Below are 20,891 nucleotides of genomic sequence, written 5' to 3'. Positions count from 1 at the left end.
AGTTAACACAAACTACCGACAGACATTAATTCATAAACCCCCATATGGGACGGTCTCCGGACAGCGGATGTCTTAAACAGCAGGTGGGATACAGATTCCCAGACAAAGCGCGTCAATTTCTTCATCAAGTTCTCATCTTTTTGAGCCATTGACAGCAGATTCCCTGATTGCCTTGTACAGACAAGTGGTAAAACAACATTTACAAGAACATACAATAGATGATCATAAAAAAACAACACACACACACACATAACATCGGGGTAAAGTGCAGCCAGAAATAAAGGTCCACAGGGGGTCGTGTTTGGTGGCGTACGGAGATGCGCGTGACAAAGGAAACGAGGAAGCGCTGAAGCGGCAGGACACGCTGGATCTTTGGAATGGAGGTGATGGCTGCGCTCTGGGGAGGGCAGTGAGTGAGCCTGGCTGGCGTAGGAGCCCTCCCGGGTCTAGCGTCCCTCCGGGGGGGGGCGCTGGGCTTGATCCCACTCTGAGGGAGGAGGGCGAGAGGAGATGGGTTTAGAATGGGGTACAGGGGGGTCGGGGACGGAGGGGAGCCGAGGCTGCCTGTACGTACTAGGAGGACTGTGGCTGCTTTGTTCTGACTGCATGCACACGTGCACACAGAGATAGGCAGCTTTCAGGGACAGCAGGTTGCACAGGTTTGAGGTGTGCAGGCATTTCCTGGAGATCCAGCCCCCCGCAGGAGTAGGTATGGTGGGGTAGGATTAACAACATGGTCCCAATGATAAATAACAATCATGCTTCTTAACTTTTAACAATGAACTTTTTTTTTTTTTTTTTACAAAAAAATGGTCAACCAAGACCTCAAATTCATCAATACAAAAGTGTAGAACCTTTGCCCTCCATACACATGTAGGGATATAACCACAAATTAGACTAACGAGAGCTGAACAATTCTCACACAGAAGGAGGGGAAAAAGGAACAATAACACAAATCCTTAAGGGAGTCAAAGGAAGATTCCAAAGAGCATGAACGTGCAAGGGAGGTCAGAATCCAGATACAGGACAATCACATGGGTTATACACATAGAAAGTGAATATAATTTGCCTCACCCCCGTCACCATCATTACCATCATCCTACTTGTCCTGGAATTGGAGACAAGACAAGACAGACAAGAGTTGATGCCAGAGAGACCAGAGAAACACACTAAAGTTCAGTGGGTTTACTGGCTTGCCTTGTGTCTCAGGAGTGTGTGTGTGTGTGTGTGTGTGTGTGTGTGTGTGTGTGTGTGTGTGTGTGGGGGGGGGGGCAGTGGCGAGAGAGTGGCTAATCCTGGAATCAGGGCCCACCTGATCCCTGGTACTCAGGAGGCGATTAATAAGCGCGACGGCCTCCAACTTGCCAGCCCCCGTTGCCTGGAAGGACGAACACGTTATTGTCATGTTGAAAGACAAGATGGTTCTCCTCCACACTTTTATCCAAAGCGACTTACTTACAAGTAAATTTGTCAGAAGAAAGAGAAACAATATTTCACTGGCTGTAAAGTAAGGATGTTCATAGAACCAAGGGCCAAACACTAACAGTTGTTAGTTTTACCCATTCCCGATATATACAACAAAGATAAGTAGTGTAGACGCTACATGATGCTACGTACTGTTTTGAAGTGCCAGGACGTACAACATACAATAAGTGCGTAAGAGGGTTGTTTTTAGGAGTAAGGGAGGAGAAGGAAACGTAAAAGGACTCCTGTACTAACCACTGAAAGGGCCGTCCGTCCGTCATACCCGGGGGTGTTCAGATCGGCCCCGGCTAGGTGCCAGATCTGTAGACCATCCAGGTCTCCGTTAGCCGCTAGGCTAAAAACACACAAGGTATCAGAGGTCAAAGTAGCCCTCGACGTACAGCCACCGCTCCACTAAACAACCAGAATATTTAAACCGCTGCAGTCATATCAACCAGCAAGTAAGCATCAGAGAAGGGAATGCATTTGTTATATTTTGTAAACGACAGTGAAATGGAAGTAGTGCAAGCACTTCATGATTGGCGACGTGGTAATCAATCGTTGGGCCCCGTATCAGATCTTAAACCAACACGTTTTACAGGACATGTTGCAACGTAGCACGATAGCAACGGGACCGTGACGGAGCCGACAGGTCCAGCGACCCGAGCGAGGGGGCCATACGGAGGAGCCAGGCTCTACGTGCATGGGGGCAAGGGAGAGAGGGAGAGAGAGAGATGCTGGAGATGAGGAGAGCCGCAATTATGCTGCCTGGGAGCATTCCTGCTGCGGCTCGGCGTCAGACTAGGGAGACTGGTCGTACCTGTGATAACGAATGTGGGGGTGGTTGTTTCAACGCTTGTCCCCCATACCATCTCTGAGCGTGTCTCACCTGCACAGCTCTGTGCCCGAGACGGCCAGCTGCTCTCGGGGCAGGTGGGCTCCGCCCTTCCGCAGGACCATCACAATGTCTTTGCGTCTGCAGGAGACCAAAGAGGGGTGGAGGGGGAACGTAGGAGTTGTGCATCAGTAACAATTGGCCACCAATGAGTATTATTAGGGGGTTGCGACAGAACAAAGATGCACTTGTTGGGAGGTGTCCGTGTTGTTGAGGTGCAAACACAGGGGACAATACAGCTTCTACCATCATATGCTCGTTTTGAATTGAGTGGTGGTGACAAAAGGAAAAGGTACGCAGGTTTGATTAATTGCCAGGCAAGTGGAGACAGGTGTCCTCCGCCCCCACAGTCAAACAACACACACACACACACACACACACACACACACACACACACACACACACACACACACACACACACACACACACAGGTGTCATAATACAATAGATCAGGGCATGCAAGATCTGTTTTACCGACGATGACCAGATGCGCTTGGAAACCTGTTTTAAAAAAAATTATAAAGGAGACAATCGTGAGGAGTTTAAATAAATTATCTATTTCGGAGTCTCCGTGAGTTTCTATCATGTGTGAAACCGGGTGCAGGCTGGGCCGACTGGTTTGGGAGGACACGCCTCTCTTTTGTACTCGACTCTTTTCTCTCGTCGTTGGCTGACACTCCTTTAAGGGGCACACAGTGCTACGTGGAAGAAGAGAAAAGGAGGTCAGTCCCGCTAAGCTGGAATGTGATGAACTGCCTCGCTTCCCTAGGCAGGGTAACTGTAGGTGTCACTGCATGAGCGCAACCTTCAACCAAGAAAAAGACGAGTCTATACTTGCTATGCCAACCGTTGGAAAAAAAGGACAACAGCCACTTGCTCCAGCTCTGACACCCTAAAGACTTGCTCTCCCTTGAGGCTCAGTGACTTCAGCAGAAACACCCAACACGTGCATATACTAAAGCAAAAAAAACGGGGACACACCAATTCAAACGGCTTAGCTATAAATCGAATAAATTACCCCAATTGCTTTCTAATAGTTCAATGTTTAAAGACCTCGGTACCCCAATGACATTCAAAGAGGAACTCCTCCGAAGCCCGTCCTCCTTGGAGTTAATGACGAAGAACATAAAAGAGGCGGTTGTTAAAAGCCAGTTAAGCAGAGTCCTTCACAAACGTTATTGCGGGGCTTACCTAAAGCGCACTGCGTTACACAGGGGTGTGTCGCCGTAGCGATCCCGGCTGTGGATGGTGGACCCCTGGTCCAGGAGGTACTGGACAACCTTCAGGTGGCCCTCACTCGCAGCGATGTGCAGCGGTGTGCGATCGTCGTAGTCGCCCACACTCAGGTTACTCCCCTAGTCCACACACCACGACTGCCGTTAGTGTTTTAGTTAAATGATGAAGAGCGGATTATGATCTAGTTAAAACAGCTGACAGGGCGAGATACATTTACTAAGGAACGATAGAAAAACTGAACCAATGAAAACCCGGTCGATCTTAGCCTCCAGGTCCCTCAAAGTAACAGAAACGATCAATGTTAGAGAGAGAGACTAAATAAAGTTACGTCAAACCATCAATCTTGTATGCGTCAATCTTGTAGATCTGTATAACTGTGAAGCTGCTTCGTTCAATGTCTTGGCCTTAGGGCTGCAGCTAATGATTCTTTTTATCGTCAATAAATTATTTTAGATTAATTTTGATAAATTGATAAATTTTGACAATAAAATGTTGAAGCAAATTTCATCACAAGTTAACAGACTACAAAGAGAAGGCTTAAAGGTGCTTGCTTTTTCTGACAAGCCAACAAAAACAACATTCCAGTACGGTTAGTCAATTTGGAGGTTGATTTTGAAGGCCTTCCTCCAAAGTGACTCTCCTGAAACACATTACTCGCTCGCTAGCTTTAGCAATAGCTCTGCCTAGCCTTGTGGAAAGCACTGGTCATGCGTGATGAGTGCATGGGCAGAGTGTGTGCAGGTAGCAGGATAGGTAAGTAGACAGACCGGCCTGGGACAACCCCAGACCATTCATTTATTTATTTTCCCTGTTTTTTTCCAGAGCATTTGCTTTATTTTATTTTTTTCCATTCCCATTGATATTGGCTCAGGCCTGTGATTTCCATGAGCCAATATCAGTGGGTATGGGCGTACAGATGAAACAGGAGACTGAGAGGAAGGTTAGATGGAGGGGGGTATTGATTACTGTTGGGATGTAAAGAGCTCTAGCTTTAGGAATGAATTGTTTTATACTTATACTTGAAAATTGACTCTCAAAATAAGATTTAATGAATTTTCTCGCTTGATCGACTTATCATTGCAGCCCTACCTGGCATGCTACATGACTTATTATACATGTTTATTTCAGTGTTGCTTGCCATTTCCCGGATGGATTCCAGGGCCTCCACGTCTCCGATCTTGGCGGCGGCGCAGGCCAGCGGGGGGGTCAGGGCGTCGCGGATGGCTACCAGCTCCTGGGGAACGGCATCCAAAATCAGGGAAGCTTTATCCGTCACTTTTGACAGAGCAATCAACGAATCCTATTCTCATCTTATCTCTGCAACACAGTGAAAACGAGCACTGGTACTAGCATTCCCCTTTTCAATATCGACCGTATTCAGAAACTGCACAGGACAATTTTAGAATGGAGCAAGTTCAGAACCGTTGAATTCAATTCAATTAAGATTGAAGAACCACCATCAAATGTGACTTTAATCATGCTCTTCACTGGCTGTTTATCCCAAATCTTTTCTTCAGATACAGGTCATCTTGCTATCAACCTTTCAGCCGACGGTTAAGGACACTAGCAGCTGGGCACTGAGCACATTTGGATCCAGAAGTAAAGGCTTAGGCTGCGTTCCAATCATTTAAAAACGACCCCGCTTACACTTTCCCTCATGATTTGTTGAAATGTTGCCCTGCACTCATCATCATCGAAGGCATGACATTCTCACTGTTCCCCAGACTCCCAAGTCCGTGAGCATGCCCAGTGGCGTCTAAACACTTGTGGATTTTAGAGTATGCCGCAAGTTACCTGCAAGTAGATCGTATGTGGTGTGTGCAGAGTCCCTGGCTGATGGAGACAGAGGCTTGCGTTTCATTGAAAAACACAGAACTTTCGACATGCTGCATCTCACATAGGGCGTAAAACGTAAAGTATCTTCCCGTTCAGACTGACCTCCCTGCAGCTGATGCTGAGCGACTTGGCGATGACCTGGATGAAGCGGCTGTCACGCAGGTTGAGCTTGGCTCCCGCCAGGTCTGCCATCATCTCCCCTCGCAGGTTCTCGGCCATCATCTGGACCGTGTGAGGTACGTGCCGGGACCCGAAGATATGCATGCAAACGTGGGGTCAGCAGTGGTCACAACCACATCGGCGGCACGCGGCTAAACTGACTAACAATTGTTAATGCTTGACAATTGGTTCTACAAACGTCCTTACTGTACCGACAGCGATAGATTTTTTCTCCTTCTTCTAACAAATGTACTTATTGTAAGTCGCTGTGGATAAAAGCATCTGCTAAATGCCCTGAATGTAAATCTAAATGCAAGACCCACCTTCTTTTTGGTCTGCAGGTCCAGCCCTTCAATGGCCAACACATAAGAGAGCTTGGAGAGGACCGCCTCTGGGGTCATGTCCACGCCGGGCAGCAGCCCCGCTTTATACAGCACCTGAGGAGAGGGAGGCAGGTGGGTACCATCCAAGGGCTCATTATCCTCGTCTGCCATTTTAGGGACTTCTCCTCCAAACGATTCCTCTAATTTTTGTTTTGACGACATTTCGACTGCATTTAAAAACTGCACAGGACGATGTTAGGATTTAGTTAGTTCAGGGCCTTTAAATTCCAATAAATTAGGATTGAAGAACCACTTTCAATTGTGACTTCAGTCACGCCCTTGGTTGGTTGTTTTCCCAATAGTAGTTTTTTGTGTTGTTATTCATTCACAATTTTGTAACCATTTACTCCTGACCCATTCAGCAGAATCCCTTCTCTGATGGCTAGCACACTAGCGCCTACCTCGCCTGTGGCGTAGACCTTGGACACGGTGCCCCTCAGGCACTGGGTGGTGTTGATGATGATCACGCCGCGGTCGGTGGCCTCCTTCATCTCGGCCAGGAGGTCGGGGCGGTTGTCGGGGGCGTTCCCGGTGCCGTAGGTCTCCAGGACCACGCCCTCCATGGGCGGCTGCAGGAACGACCTCACCTGCGCACGCGGAGCAGACGCGTCAGAGCACGCCATACATGGACTCCACTGAACCAGCCAGACACACGGGTTGCATCATGAGCCGGGCGAGGAGAAGTCAAGGCTACATGGGGCTTTGTGTCGGTCACTCTGTCCCCTGCAAAAGCCCCTAAGAGCCCCAGAGGTTATGTGCCCCCCTCCGAAAACCTAACTACAAGTCGGGGTGATGGAGATGTACCGCAAGCTTCGCCTTTCCTGCCGGGTTTGTCTGTGCATTTATGATTAGTTTTCACACACGTTCCTTTGTACGACACATCAGCTCCCCGTTAAAGAGATCACCAGATGTCCCTGAATAAGGGAATTTCTGCAGAGAAGGCTCAGAACCACAGACGCATAATCCTAACTGCATCCCGATCTCGAGACCTGCTGCGTACCTACAACTCAACACACAAGTAAAATTTGGCCTTTTTGATAAACCTGAACCCCAACTCCCCGCCCCTCACCAGCATTATGGCTCAACTCCCTCATCCCCGTCCCTGCATGTGACCCCAGCTCCTCTCCTAAAAGCACATCTGCTGTTGTCTTGTGCTGCTGCCATCCCCGTCAACGCTTGACTGGCACCGAGAGACTTCATTACCCACCGGTAACCATGGCATCTGGAGGTGAAAACGCTAAACGCCAGGAACAGGGGGTGGGGGAGGCGACCATAAACTTACAAAGACATGAGCAGAAAGAATGTAACTAGGCTTGTATCGTCACTCTGAACATAAAGTGGGACAGGTGCGACACACTGAAAAGCCCAGCAGGAAAGACCATTTGCTAATACAATAGGCGGATACACTTTGCCCCAAGCCTCTCGTACAGAATGAAGCGCTTCGAACCCAAAGCAAACTGCTGTGGTACAGTGAGCAATGTGACCCAAGGCAGGCAGAGAGGGAGACATAGAGAGAGACATAGAGAGAGAGAGAGAGAGAGAGAGAGAGAGAGAGAGAGAGAGAGAGAGAGAGAGAGAGAGAGAGAGAGAGAGACAGACAGACAGACAGACAGACAGACAGACAGACAGACAGACAGACAGACAGACAGACAGACAGACAGACAGACAGACAGACAGACAGACAGACAGAAGGAGACATAGAGAGAGAGAGAGAGACAGACAGAAGGAGACATAGAGAGAGAGAGAGACAGAGAGAGAAGGTCTTTTGATGGTCGACGGGGGTAACGAGAGCAGACGGAGACAGTAAAGCAACTCTCTATTCATCTCAGGATGAGAAACTAAATATTATAATGCCCGGGCCAACTGGGTTTTTAGTGGGTAATTGGTCATGGCCCATAACCAAACTACATACTTTCCTAGGGCCAGAGGACTGCTGGGGACATCCGAGCAGAGTCAGGAAGTACTGGCATAAGTGAAATCAGAAAACACAAAAATAAATTAGAAAAATAAATGGAGGGAATTATTATGGTGTTAGACTGGGATCTAACAGGCCAGATTGTGCATGCATCTTCTTGGATTGTCGTACAGTTTATCGAGCGCAGGTGACAAGCCACGCAGTAAGACAAACATTTGGTGTCTGCTGGTCCTTCAGGAGTGTGGCAGATAAAAACATTTGATTTAAATACCCATTTGCCATTGCAGTAGGTGTCAGGTCGATTTAGAGGCATAAACACCAAACTTTACAACGGGGAAGGGCTCCTGTGGTGAGGCGAATTAGACTGAGTGGAAACAGAGGCTGGGTGGCCTATATTTTAAGTAAAAATGTAATATGGGACCCGGGCCGTTTACAAACACGGGTCAGACGACTAATTACAGGGAAGGAAAAAAACGAAATCTTTCTAGAGCAAATATTTGTGTAAAAAATGGATGCTATTCTCAAATTCTGTAGGAAGTTGCAGAGGAAAGGACACTACCACTACTACCAATACCACTACCACTACTTTAGAAGACAGACGCATGGCTAGATGGAGGGCTTCCTTCATGCCATAGCCCTGTGTTGTTTGGAGCCCATCGTCATAACATCGTGAAATGTATTCCGATAACAGAGCAAAGCCTCTGCAGTACACATATAGATGTCAAAGAAGACAAAAGCAAAAGGTATTTTTGACTAATTCACACGTATTGAGATAATGGAATGGCGCCAACACTGCAGACCTGATTGAAAATGAATGATGTTTGTTTTTCAATTTACATTTCATAGTGCAATCTCGTTTAACAGACAACAAATATTCTCACCCACTAATGGGCTTGAAACTAATAACAAAATATGAAAAGTATTTGGATGATTTTCGATGTCATTAATGTTGCCAATGAAAACAAACCAGAGACAGGCTATGAGTCATCTCGATTCAATAGTTTTATTATGACCTTTCTGATCTCTCTGCATGTGAGAGAATGAATGACTGAAAAACTGAATGAGTCATTTCCAACTGATGACCAAGAACCATACAGACGACTTCATGACTCTGACTCAACACCACCTGAGACAACATACGAAACTACCTGTGGCCACGAGGTGCACACTATGCATCGCTCTCTCTCCAATCCGCCCCCTCTCCCTCCCTTGTGGACTCCCTGTCCCTCCCTGTATATATACCTCCATCCCTTTCCCCCTCTATCTTCCTCCCTTACCCTCTCTCCCTCCCTCCCTCCCTTACCCTCTCTCCCTCCCTCCCTCCCTCCGGCTTACTTACTTGCTCCCTCCCACTCCCTCCCTCCCTCCTACTTGCTCCCTCTCCCTCCCTCTTTGTATATCAACCTCCCTCCCTCCCTCCCTCCCTCTCTTCCCTACTTGCAGCTATCTCCCGCCGTCTCCCCTCTTGCCTGGCTGACTTACGGTTGCCGCGGTGATGCCAGGGAACAGCCTCAGCAGGCCCACGTTGCGGTTCAGCTCTGTTTTCACGGCGAACTTGTAGGAGCGGTTGGCTCTCCACACCGTGTCCGAGTTGACTGTGGGGGACAGAGCATTAACTAAATCGCCACGGTAACCACAACTGGAAATCCAAATGATAAGGAAGCACCATGACCAGCCATTCATTCATCCATCCATCCATTTATTCATTCATTACTTGTTATATCCACGTCCAAGGTGGCCAGGGGGGACAGGTTAGGGGAGGTGAAGGCATCGAAACTTCCAGCGTCCACTTTGGTGACGCGGTTTCCCCTGTACAGTTTGTTGCGGAAGTACAGGCATACCTTGATAGGAAGAGACGTACAGGTGAACAATGTATTTTGAAGAGGGATATGGTTTTCATAGTGCAATCTTTCTGATGAGGACAGCAGCCATGAACAAAACGTCTGTCGGGAAGGACGTTCGTTCAAGCTAATATATTTTAGTTTCATCGTTAGTGAATTCAGCTACATTAGTGTCAAACATATCAACTGTCAACTGTAATCTCACCTGTAAAAAAGGGAGTATAATCAGTTAGTTTTAATTGTCTTCCTAGTATCTTGTTGTACTCCCTGACAGTCTTCTTCCTGTTTGAGATAATCACCTGCTGTTGCGAAACACACCAACGTTTACCAAACAATCTCGTTAAACGAGAATGTTAACAACGTTTTTGTTGCCTTTCCTCCACATAAAACTATTGTCAATTACAACAATGACAAATTTTCTGTTTAACAATAAAACGGGGGGGAAAAGTAGTTTCTTTTTTTGAACGTTCCCGTTCCAATGCAACCGTCAATGAAAATTTACAAACACACAGTAGCTACATGTAGTATCTACATGCAGTAGCCAACAGTAGCAGCCTCTTATTGCTCACCTCCGGAATATGAAACAGACCAGCCATAAGCAGCGCTCCCTGCAGGTTGTCCCTGCCATCGCTCCTTAATTCATAAATTGGCACCTGGAAGAAAGTTCATGTCTTCAAATCAAATAATTACATAAGAAAAGTGGCGCATCGGTGACGTACCCCACTGATGTGCAAACCAGGCGGGCGACAATATGCCTTGGTTACCCGGGTTTAAATGACTTATTCTACATGTCACACCCTCACTCTTTCAACACACTCTACTATCCTGCCGATGCAAAAGTAAAGTAGACAGACATTTACATTGACATTTAGGGCATTTAGCAGACACTTTATCCAAAGCAGCTTTTTTTTAAGTACATTTGTCAGAAGAAGGAGAAACAATATATATAACGACAGTATAAATAAAGCTTGAGCTGCTGCCCCCGCAACACGACCCCGGATAGGCGGATAAAGATGACGATGAGGATAGTGACAGTATATCCTTACTGCCAGTACAGTAAGGATGTTCATAGAACTAAGTGCCACCAAGCACTAACAATTGTTAGGTTAACCCATTCCCTGTATGCACCAAAGATAGCTAGGATAAGATGCTACAGCCAGACAGACAGACAGACTACTACTATAGCACTATTCATTCCCAAAGGGAAATTTAAGTGCCACAGTCATAAAATAATAAAAGAGCGGTTTTGCATCAGAAGCCGCAACTTATCTGTCACATTTTTACTGGGGCCCTATAGCATTATCGAGGGGCTGTTGTGGTGTCAGCCCACACCTCGTCAGAACGCAGGCGTTACCTGGGAGCCAGTGAGGATGACGGGCTTGCCCAGGTGCTCACACATGAAGGACAGGGCGGAGGCCGTGTAGGCCATGGTGTCCGTGCCGTGGAGGATCACAAAGCCATCGTAGCGCTCGTAGTTTTTCTACCAAGACAAATATAAGGTGGTTTAAAAGGATGAGGTGACCAATCTATGGAGAACACATGTTTGTTTAGTCAATGAGCAGAAACATCTATCCAACACGCACCAGCAATGCCTTCTTCTCAAATGTTTCACCTTATATTTAATTGATGAGCAGAAGGGTGTGAAACATCATGCTCTATGATGCCTACAGGTAGGTTTGAATCCACAACCTTTCTGGCCTTGTTCATTCAACTAACATTTCGTTACCCAAAAGGCATGATAATTAATGTGCTGCAGAGAAACTGATAATTGGGCATCACATACTTCGATGTCCTTCCCGATTTTCGCCCAGTCCTCGGTCGTCATGTTGGAGGAATCCAGTAAGGGGCTGTACTCTAGAAAGGTGTACACTACCCGTTTATTGTCCTTGTACGCCCTGTGAAAAGACGTAGACATTTTGCAATTATCAAATACATTACGCAGCCGATTAAAAGTTCAAAGTAAATACAGCAGTTGCAACGAAGGCAGATATTCAGCATAACAATGAAAAAGTTTGACAAAAAGGAGTAATGGATCACACAGGAAATCATATGTTCAGTCTGTTAATCCTAATGGTGGAAGAGTTATGCTTAAACTGGGGAGTGTTAAGAGAACGGATGGAAAATGAAAACCATGTTCAACGAAACGATGGACTGTGCAGCAGATCCCCTTCTGCTTGATCTGCTGGGGGTCCCAAGGCATTAACAAGCACAGTCCGAACAGTGGATGTGCTGTCGGGAGACAGCACATGGGACGATTTAGTGGCAACGTCTGTGTAAATAACAGGCCGGGCCGGGCCACAAAAGATGGCCGTTTGGCTGTTGTGCAAGTTTGCATCAGGGCGGTGCAGCTTCATTCGAGGGCAGCCGAGGTTCGCTCCTGTCTCCTCTAATTGGTTGCTAGTATGAGGAAGTGCATGCTAGCCCAGCATGTATAAACATATCCAAGTCCCTCCTCAGTGGAATTTAAGGTTGGGCCTACTGGGAACCCCGCCCTGTCGTCCCGGGAAAAGAGGGCACCTACCAGGCAAAGCAGCTGGGAGAAGAGTCTCCTTTTAATAGGAAAGGCAGTGGGTGTCTGGGGGATAGATACAACAGCAGGGGGGGGGGGATGCTCTTATTTTTTTAAATGACCTGCAATGACAGACCGACAGACAATACCCCAGTCAGCCCTAGGTCCAACGTGCATCCCTGGAACATATGTTGTGGATCAGCTTCTGGTGCCACCAGCACCAGAAGCTGAGAGATACCCCAAGAGATGTTCAACATCCACAAACACGAAGCCTTTTCTTCAAAGCTTCTTCTTTAGCACACAACCTACAACCCTCTCTATTTGTATTGTCACAGACGGCTGATGTCACATGACCCCCCCCCCCCCCCCCCACACACACACACACACACACACACACACACACACACACACACACACACACACACACACACACACACACACACACACACACACACACACACTGACCAATACACTAGCTTGTCAATGTGCCTCAGGAATCTCAGCAAGGCCTTTTCTGAACTGCAAGCAGGAATGTAAAACGTGCTCATGGCACAAGGATTTCAGGCGCCAGTCACGCCAAAGCATAGTAGAGACGCCTACAATGCCTCCATTGGGTTCCTGTCGGGGCAACACAGCAGTTGAGAGTGGGAAGAAAGGATGTAGAGTGTATCTGTTGCATTAATGGTGGGAGGTGGTGGGGCTGTCGCTTTATTTTGTACCCCTGGTGATACTAAATATAAACCAAGAGATGAATATAAAAGTATGTAACCATGACTTGGCCTGTACATAGTGCTGTGGCTTGCTAGAAGTTCAAAATGAACCTTCCATTCTTTAGCACAAGTCTGTGTCCATAGTGAAATGAACACATCTTTGACAACCTTAGCCCACACCTCAGGTCGACAAATACTTACCTTTTAAATATTAATTAGTTAGTGTAGAACTTACTAGTCACTCGAGGGTGACTCCTAAATAGTCCAATAGGATTGTTAAATTCAATTTTATTTGTATAGTCCTTAATCACAGGTAGTCTCAAAGGGCTTGACAGGCAATATATTTATGAAATATTGAAGTGGTGTCTTGGTGGACGAAAGGCTTACGGCAGGACTAGTGTTTTGTCCCGGTTACCGTAGAAGTCATACATGCACGTTTCCTCGGCATATCGCTCATCATGGAAGATGGTCAGCTTTCGCAGGCCCTCCACAAACACATTATCCTCCGGTTCGAGGACTGGGGGTGAGACAAAGACAATCTGTCAAGATTCAAGATTCAAGTATTTATTGGTCACATGCGTAATTTGTGGAACAAAAAAGTAGTGAAATGGGGATTGCGACTGCAACTCCCAGCTGTGCCAAGTTTAATAATAATTGAAAAGTAAGAAGATGAAAATTGAATAAAAAGAGAATGAAGAGGGGGGAATTATGCATTCATTGTCCGTATGGCTTGGGGAAAACTTCTCAGTCTTTCTGTTCTGGCCTTTTGAGAACGAAGCCGCTTTCCAGTCTTTGAGAGGAACGCACTTGTGGCTGTTACAATCAAGCAGCCCAGAAACCTGGCTGACAGTGAACTCTGCTGGTAACAAGGAATATTGGACTTGATGAACAGGCTTAAGAATATAATATAACTTTTATTTATTTTTTACTTTATTTACATGTTCGTGTTACATTACATATTCACAGATTGGGAAAAATCGTATGAACCAAAACGTAAAACTGCAAGAGATTAAAACTAGTATATCTAGTCTCAGTATCCATTCAAGTAGGCTATAGAGCTCCTCCATTGATTATGTCGTACCATTTGTAATCATAATGCTAAATACAGAGATTTCTCAGGCAGTATATATCATTACATTTTCTTTGTCAATACAATGCATGTAGGCCTATGACTGCACTCATGGCATGCAAGCTTGTCTCTCAGGTGCCATGCCGTAATTCCGACGCCTCATTGTTCCGACGTCTCAATGTTCCGAAATATTTCCCATTAGATCGACATGCCACTATTCCGACGGTTCAATGTTCCGAAAACGAAACCCATTGGTCCGAAGGTCCGTTAGTCCGACTTTTCGAAAAGGAGGCGCATTAGGCCGACGGTTCAATATGCCGAATAGGAAAAATAATTGTATACCTCGCTCGCTCCCCCTCTCTCTCACTCTCTCTCTGTCTCCAAAATACAACCTAGGCCTACATATCACGTTCACGATGAATTTTGGAGGGCAAAAAGACAACGCTTCACTTCATTTCGACACGGTGTTGCAGCACCATGGACAGAGAGTGGAGGTCTAATAATTCTCAACACGGGCACGAACACACACACACACACACACACACACACACACACACACACACACACACACACACACACACACACACACACACAGTGAGAGTGAGAGTGAGAGAGAGAGAGGGAGCGAGCGAGGTATAAAACTCTTTTTCCTATTCGGCATATTGAACCGTCGGCCTAATGCGCCTCCTTTTTGAAAAGTCGGACTAACGGACCTTCGGACCAATGGGTTTCGTTTTCGGAACATTGAACCGTCGGAATAGTGGCATGTAGATCTAATGGGAAATATTTCGGGACATTGAGACGTCGGAACAATGATGCGTCGGAATTACGGGCAGGCCCCGTCTAGGAAGCTTGCTTGCTTGCCATATGGCTGACAAGCTTATTCAAACCTGAGAAGTTTTAACTACATTTGAGGAAATGTTTTCGTACTGAAGTACTTTAATGTAGGATTTCTTTTTTTTAATACATATACGTATTGGATCTTTCACGTAGTTGAGGAATAGTACATTATCAACCGTCAATTTCAGCTGTGACATTTGTAATTGATATGTGCCTTCAGACATAGCTACTGCATGTCAGGAAGACTTTAAGCTTTCCATGAATCTGGGCCAATGTGTGTGTTTCTGGTAGTGATTGGTCATTCGCGACCGAATCTGTTCGGATGAACGAATCTTAAACAAGAACAAAGCTAATTGACTCTTCTCTCTCGTTCGTCTCGTTCGTTCTCAGACTCGACTCCTGCCAGACCCACTAGTCTCTGAGAGCGGGTAAAAGTCAGCCGCAGGTTCGATATTCGCTGGATATTCGGTTTTCATTTACCCCGCAATCAGCTTAATCAACCCAATTGCATTTCATTACGGCTGTAGTTTGTTGAGGACAGCATAGGACACCGTATCAACAAAAATCACAGTGACATGTTGCTCCTATCGATATCTGTGCGAGAAAAGCTCTTAAATCAACGTCCTGGCTGCTGTCTGTTTTAGGGACCGTCTACAAATTACACCCCACAGACTAGTGGCAGAAACGTTTCCATGGAATTGTTTCAGGAAAGAAATCACCACAAATCACTTGAAACATATTTTCTCATTCTGATTGCTTAATAGTTTCAAATATTCACCAAAAATCAATGGAAATACATTTTTGCATTCTGATTGCTGTAGTACTTGCAAATGGTGGGCTTTTACTTACTACGGGTCATTATTTGTTGAAATTTTGCATTATAGCGAATGAGGATGCAATTAATAGTTTCAAATATTCACCAAAAATCAATAAAACTTAATTTTTTCAATCTGATTGATGTAGTACTTGCCAATGGTTGGCTTTTACTTACTACGGGTCATTATTTGTTGAAATTTTGCATTATAGTGAATGAGGATGCAATTAATAGTTTCAAATATTCACCAAAAATCAATGGAAATACATTTTTGCATTCTGATTGCTGTAGTAGTTGCAAATGGTGGGCTTTTACTTACTACGGGTCATTATTTGTTGAAATTTTGCATTATAGCGAATGAGGATGCAATTAATCGTTTCAAATATTCACCAAAAATCAATGGAAATACATTTTCGCATTCTGATTGCTGTAGTACTTGCAAATGGTGGGCTTTTACTTACTACGGGTCATTATTTGTTGAAATTTTGCATTATAGCGAATGAGGATGTAATTAATATTTTCAAATATTCACCAAAAATCAATGGAAATACATTTTCGCATTCTGATTGCTGTAGTACTTGCAAATGGTGGGCTTTTACTTACTACGGGTCATTATTTGTTGAAATTTTGCATTATAGCGAATGAGGATGTAATTAATAGTTTCAAATATTCACCAAAAATCAATGGAAATACATTTTCGCATTCTGATTGCTGTAGTACTTGCAAATGGTGGGCTTTTACTTACTACGGGTCATTATTTGTTGAAATTTTGCATTATAGCGAATGAGGATGTAATTAATAGTTTCAAATATTCACCAAAAATCAATGGAAATACATTTTCGCATTCTGATTGCTGTAGTACTTGCAAATGGTGGGCTTTTACTTACTACGGGTCAATATTTGTTGATTTTTGGTGAATATTTGAAACTATTAATTCCATCCTCATTCGCTATATTGCAAAATTTCAACAAATAATGACCCGTAGTAAGTAAAAGCCCACCATTTGCAAGTAGGCCTACTACAGCAATCAGAATGCGAAAACGTATTTCCATTGATTTTTGGTGAATATTTGAAACTATTAATTACATCCTCATTCGCTATATTGCACAATTTCAACAAATAATGACCCGTAGTAAGTAAAAGCCCACCATTTGCAAGTACTACAGCAATCAGAATGCGAAAACGTATTTCCATTGATTTTTGGTGAATATTTGAAACGATTAATTACATCCTCATTCGCTATAATGCAGAATTTCAACAAATAATGACCCGTAGTAAGTAAAAGCCAACCATTGGCAAGTACTACATCAATCAGATTGAAAAAAATTAGTTTTATTGATTTTTGGTGAATATTTGAAACTATTAATTGCATCCTCATTCGCTATAATGCAGAATTTCAACAAATAATGACCCGTAGTAAGTAAAAGCCCACCATTTGCAACTACTACAGCAATCAGAATGCAAAAATGTATTTCCATTGATTTTTGGTGAATATTTGAAACTATTAATTGCATCCTCATTCACTATAATGCAACATTTCAACAAATAATGACCTGTAGTAAGTAAAAGCCCACCATTTGCAAGTACTACAGCAATCAGAATGCAAAAAATTAGTTTTATTGATTTTTGGTGAATATTTAAAACTATTAATTGCATCCTGTTTCACTATTATGTAAAATATGAACAAATACTGACCCGTAGTAAATAAAAGCCCCCCACTGGCAAGTACTACAGCAATCAGAATGAGAATATGTGTTTTTATTGATTATTGGTGATTTCTTTCCTGAAACAATTCCATGGTAACGTCTATGTCACCAGTCCGTGGGGTGTAATTTGTGGACGGTCCCTAAAACAGATGGCAGCCGGACCGTAGATTACAGTGCTGTTCTTGCACAGATATCGATAGCAACAACTAATTTCGGTGTGATTTTTTGTCAATACGCTGTCCTATACTGTCCTCAACATACTACACCCGTAATATAGTGCAATTGTGTTGATTAAGCCTAATGCTGGATTAATCCGATTGCAAAACTGAATATCCGGCGAATATCCAACCTGCTGCTAACTTTTACCCGCTGTCGCAGAGTCGCTGACTCGCTGTTCGTTCAAAGACTTTGAGTGGTTCAGAGGGAACAGGCTTAGCGAGCGAGCGTACGATAATACGATTCAATATCAGTGAAATGGTAAATGCATGTCTTTGTATTTTCTGTGTCATGCCAGAATAATAAAATATTTGAATGTCTCGTCAATCCATCACTAGTTGCTGTTATTATGACACAGTTGTTGAGTAACCTTTCAGCGCACTTTGTTGTTACTACTACTACTAGGTTTGAACGCTCCAAAGAAACAGGCAAATTGTTTAAAAAACATCACATATCACAAAAGGATTGGTAGCATAGCACATATGAATTCATCCTGAGATGCATCCCCTCGACTTCACACGAAATCAAAGAAATCCTTCCTTCCAATCACAGTATTGGCCTTCCAATACGTCTGAAGCACCACTGAACATGGACTAAAACCAGGTTCCTAAATCTTGGTGTAAGGACTAAACTGTATGGTAATTATTTTTATTATTTTTATTGCCATTTATGCAAAACATAATAGGAATTTGTCTTAACATTCCAGTGTGTGTGTTTAACAAATATTGTTTATGGTTTAGGACCAACATAATCTCTCATCTGCTTGCATGTTATGAGCCAACTTCAGCCCTCAGCTTGGATTGATCAAAGCTTTGCGAAGCTGCTTTTTATTTTATTTCTTTATCGATCACTTGACACAGCGTTATCTACATCCTAAATGTCCAAATAGATAGTCCATCAGATGATTCCCTATGAATGTGATACTCTCTCCCGGCTCATCCGAGAACATGGATAAATAGTTACCGTCGCCATGACTCTTCATTCCGATTGTTCCTCCGGTGTTGATGACCAGTACCGAAACCTCATTCCTACTGCCATGCATCGTGCAGTTTCGCATGATGGGTTTGAGATTAGACAAAGCTTGACCGAGTGCAGTCATGTTTACAGAGATCGAGGGAGGATTCGATGTAGACGTCTTATATTCTGCCGGGATTTAAACCGCTTTCGGTTCTGGCCCTAGCTTTATATCGACCAGAACAGTGGAGTCTTAAAGGGGTAATTACCAAATTACGGATGATCTATGTTGTGAAATCAAGTCAAGCCAGCCTCCTAATCCTTAGCGGTGCGTTACCACGCCATACATTACAGTAAGAGCCATAGGGGAAATATTATGAAAACAACAAACTTGGAAAAAGTCAGTGATCCTCACATGATTTTTCACATTTCACATTTGAATATTACCTGCAAAGAGCAGCGCTGGATCAATATCCTAATTAAAAAGAGTTAGTCGGCCAACGCTGACCCATTTAGCCGATTGTAAATTGACATGAGATATTGTAAACGTTCACAATCTTGCTGTGTGATATTTAATTTATCATAATTTATATTAAAGGGGACATATTATACCACCAGGTGTGAGTGTGATTAGCCTTACAAGCCGTTTCGAAAATCAGCCCCATATCACGAGTGGGCGTGTCCTCCTAGATCTGTGCTGGATAGATCAGTCTACCAGCCTACCCAGTTGACTGAAGTAAACGTTACTCATCTATCCAGCACAGATCTAGGAGGACACGCCCACTCGTGATGTCATATGGGGCTGATTTTCAAAACGGCTTGTAAGGCTAATCACACTCACACCTGGTGGTATAATATGTCCCCTTTAACTTGTGTGTGGCGCACACGCATGTGGTAGGCTAATGCATGGTAACCCTTTTTTTCCTCTCTGCTATGGCGACACATTAGTGCCATAAAGCACTCATGTGATAAAACATGCATTCGGGCGTATTATATAAATATACGTAGATATTAATTGCGAGCGCGCAAATTATCTCTGCGCGCACTCACAGCGCTGCTCCCCGAGCGAGGAAAACAGCTCCTCGAGAGCATTACCTTGTTGCAAGCGAGAGCGGGACAAAACTTCGGTCGCACAAAACAGCCTCAGCCTCTCGCGAATGATGTTCTGCTATCGCGCGCGAATTTAGTTTTGGCACTATTGGGAGGGAACCAAGGCAGGGCGGGCTTTCCTATGATTGGCCGTTTCTGAAGCGCGATATTTGATTGACAGCCCTCCTCTCATTCAATTCTGAATTGTACAGTAAATGGCTGAAACGATATACGTATTGTAACTCTAGATTCTATGAGTATAGGCGCAGCCTTTTAAGTGTCGGCCTCATTGTCCTTTAAATAGCTGAAGAAAAGCTGTTTATTGGGAGCAGAACGTCCGCCGGCAGCCGAGTATATCTGTGAAATGCGGACGTCGTTGAGGCACGCCGCACGCGGACGTAATTGAGGCCCACGCTGTTGATGGGCGGGATTACAAATTTTTCAGTGCTACGGCTCACGCCTAGGGATAACCCAATAGCGATAGCCTTAAAAGGCTGCGCCTATACTGTACAATTCAGAATTGAATCTGAGGAGGGCTGTCAATCAAATATCACGCTTCAGAAACGGCCAATCATAGGAAAGCCCGCCCTGCCTTGTTTCCCTCCCCATAGTGCCAAAACTAAATTCGCACGCGAGAGCAGAACATCATTCACGAGAGTCTGAGGCTGTTTTGTGCGACCGAAGTTATTTCCCGCTCTCGCTTGCAACGAGGTAATGCTCTCGAGGAGCTGTTTTTCCTCGCTCGGGGGGCAGCGCTCTGAGGGGAGCAACACAGGGAGGCCAAAATTAAGAGGTGCCGGATCTTGTTCCGGCCGGATCCAGCTCAAATTAACCACTGTTCGGCGACAGTCGTGGCTTCGGCGGCAGTCCAGCAGCTCCGGCGGGTGTACTTCAAGAGCTGAACTGCCGCCAAAGCTTCGCCGGCAGTCCTGAGCTGCCAGACTGCCCAGCTCCCGCAGTACACCCGCCGGAGCGGCCGGACTGCCGCCGAAGCTTTTTCCCAATTGTATTTCAGAGAAACTTCATACTAAAATGCTGACGGCTGAATGAAAAGTGTAAAGCATTGCTGAAAATGCAGAAATGTAAAATGAATTGATCTGAAGAATCTGAAAGTATAGCAGTAGTAGCAGCTGAAGTATTAGTAGTAGCTCAGGAGGAGCGGGTTTGCTGGTAACCTAAAGGTTACTGGTTCGGCTCCTCCTAGCTGAATGTCGAGGTGTCCTTGAAGGGCACCTATCCCTAACCAGTGTTGGGC

The 20,891-nt window shown here is 44.9% G+C and overlaps 1 protein-coding gene and 1 long non-coding RNA gene across 2 annotated transcripts; one reads left to right on the top strand and one right to left on the bottom strand.

Annotated features, from left to right (window-relative positions):
* Positions 1 to 59: 59 nt before the first annotated feature.
* On the bottom strand, positions 60 to 18,810 carry aspg (asparaginase homolog (S. cerevisiae)). Its single transcript, XM_060052349.1, has 16 exons — positions 18,557 to 18,810; positions 13,336 to 13,465; positions 11,513 to 11,624; positions 11,084 to 11,209; positions 10,299 to 10,382; positions 9,603 to 9,729; positions 9,371 to 9,483; positions 6,375 to 6,560; positions 5,914 to 6,027; positions 5,534 to 5,653; positions 4,734 to 4,829; positions 3,551 to 3,714; positions 2,354 to 2,440; positions 1,720 to 1,819; positions 1,313 to 1,378; positions 60 to 487 (listed from the first exon to the last, which is right to left on the bottom strand). The coding sequence occupies exons 1-16, from the start codon at positions 18,690 to 18,692 to the stop codon at positions 200 to 202; spliced, it is 2,049 nt and encodes a 682-aa protein (XP_059908332.1). The 5' UTR covers positions 18,693 to 18,810; the 3' UTR covers positions 60 to 199.
* On the top strand, positions 5,930 to 10,179 carry LOC132457941 (uncharacterized). The gene is made up of 2 exons (XR_009525791.1): positions 5,930 to 6,045; positions 6,336 to 10,179. It is a non-coding gene; the product is annotated as an uncharacterized LOC132457941 (long non-coding RNA).
* Positions 18,811 to 20,891: the final 2,081 nt, after the last annotated feature.

The sequence above is a fragment of the Gadus macrocephalus genome, chromosome 5 (genome assembly GCF_031168955.1).
Source record: "Gadus macrocephalus chromosome 5, ASM3116895v1".
In the NCBI taxonomy this organism is placed as follows: Eukaryota; Metazoa; Chordata; class Actinopteri; order Gadiformes; family Gadidae; genus Gadus; species Gadus macrocephalus.
Note: the sequence above shows the minus strand (reverse complement) of the source record. Positions and strands in the feature narration are given on the sequence as shown.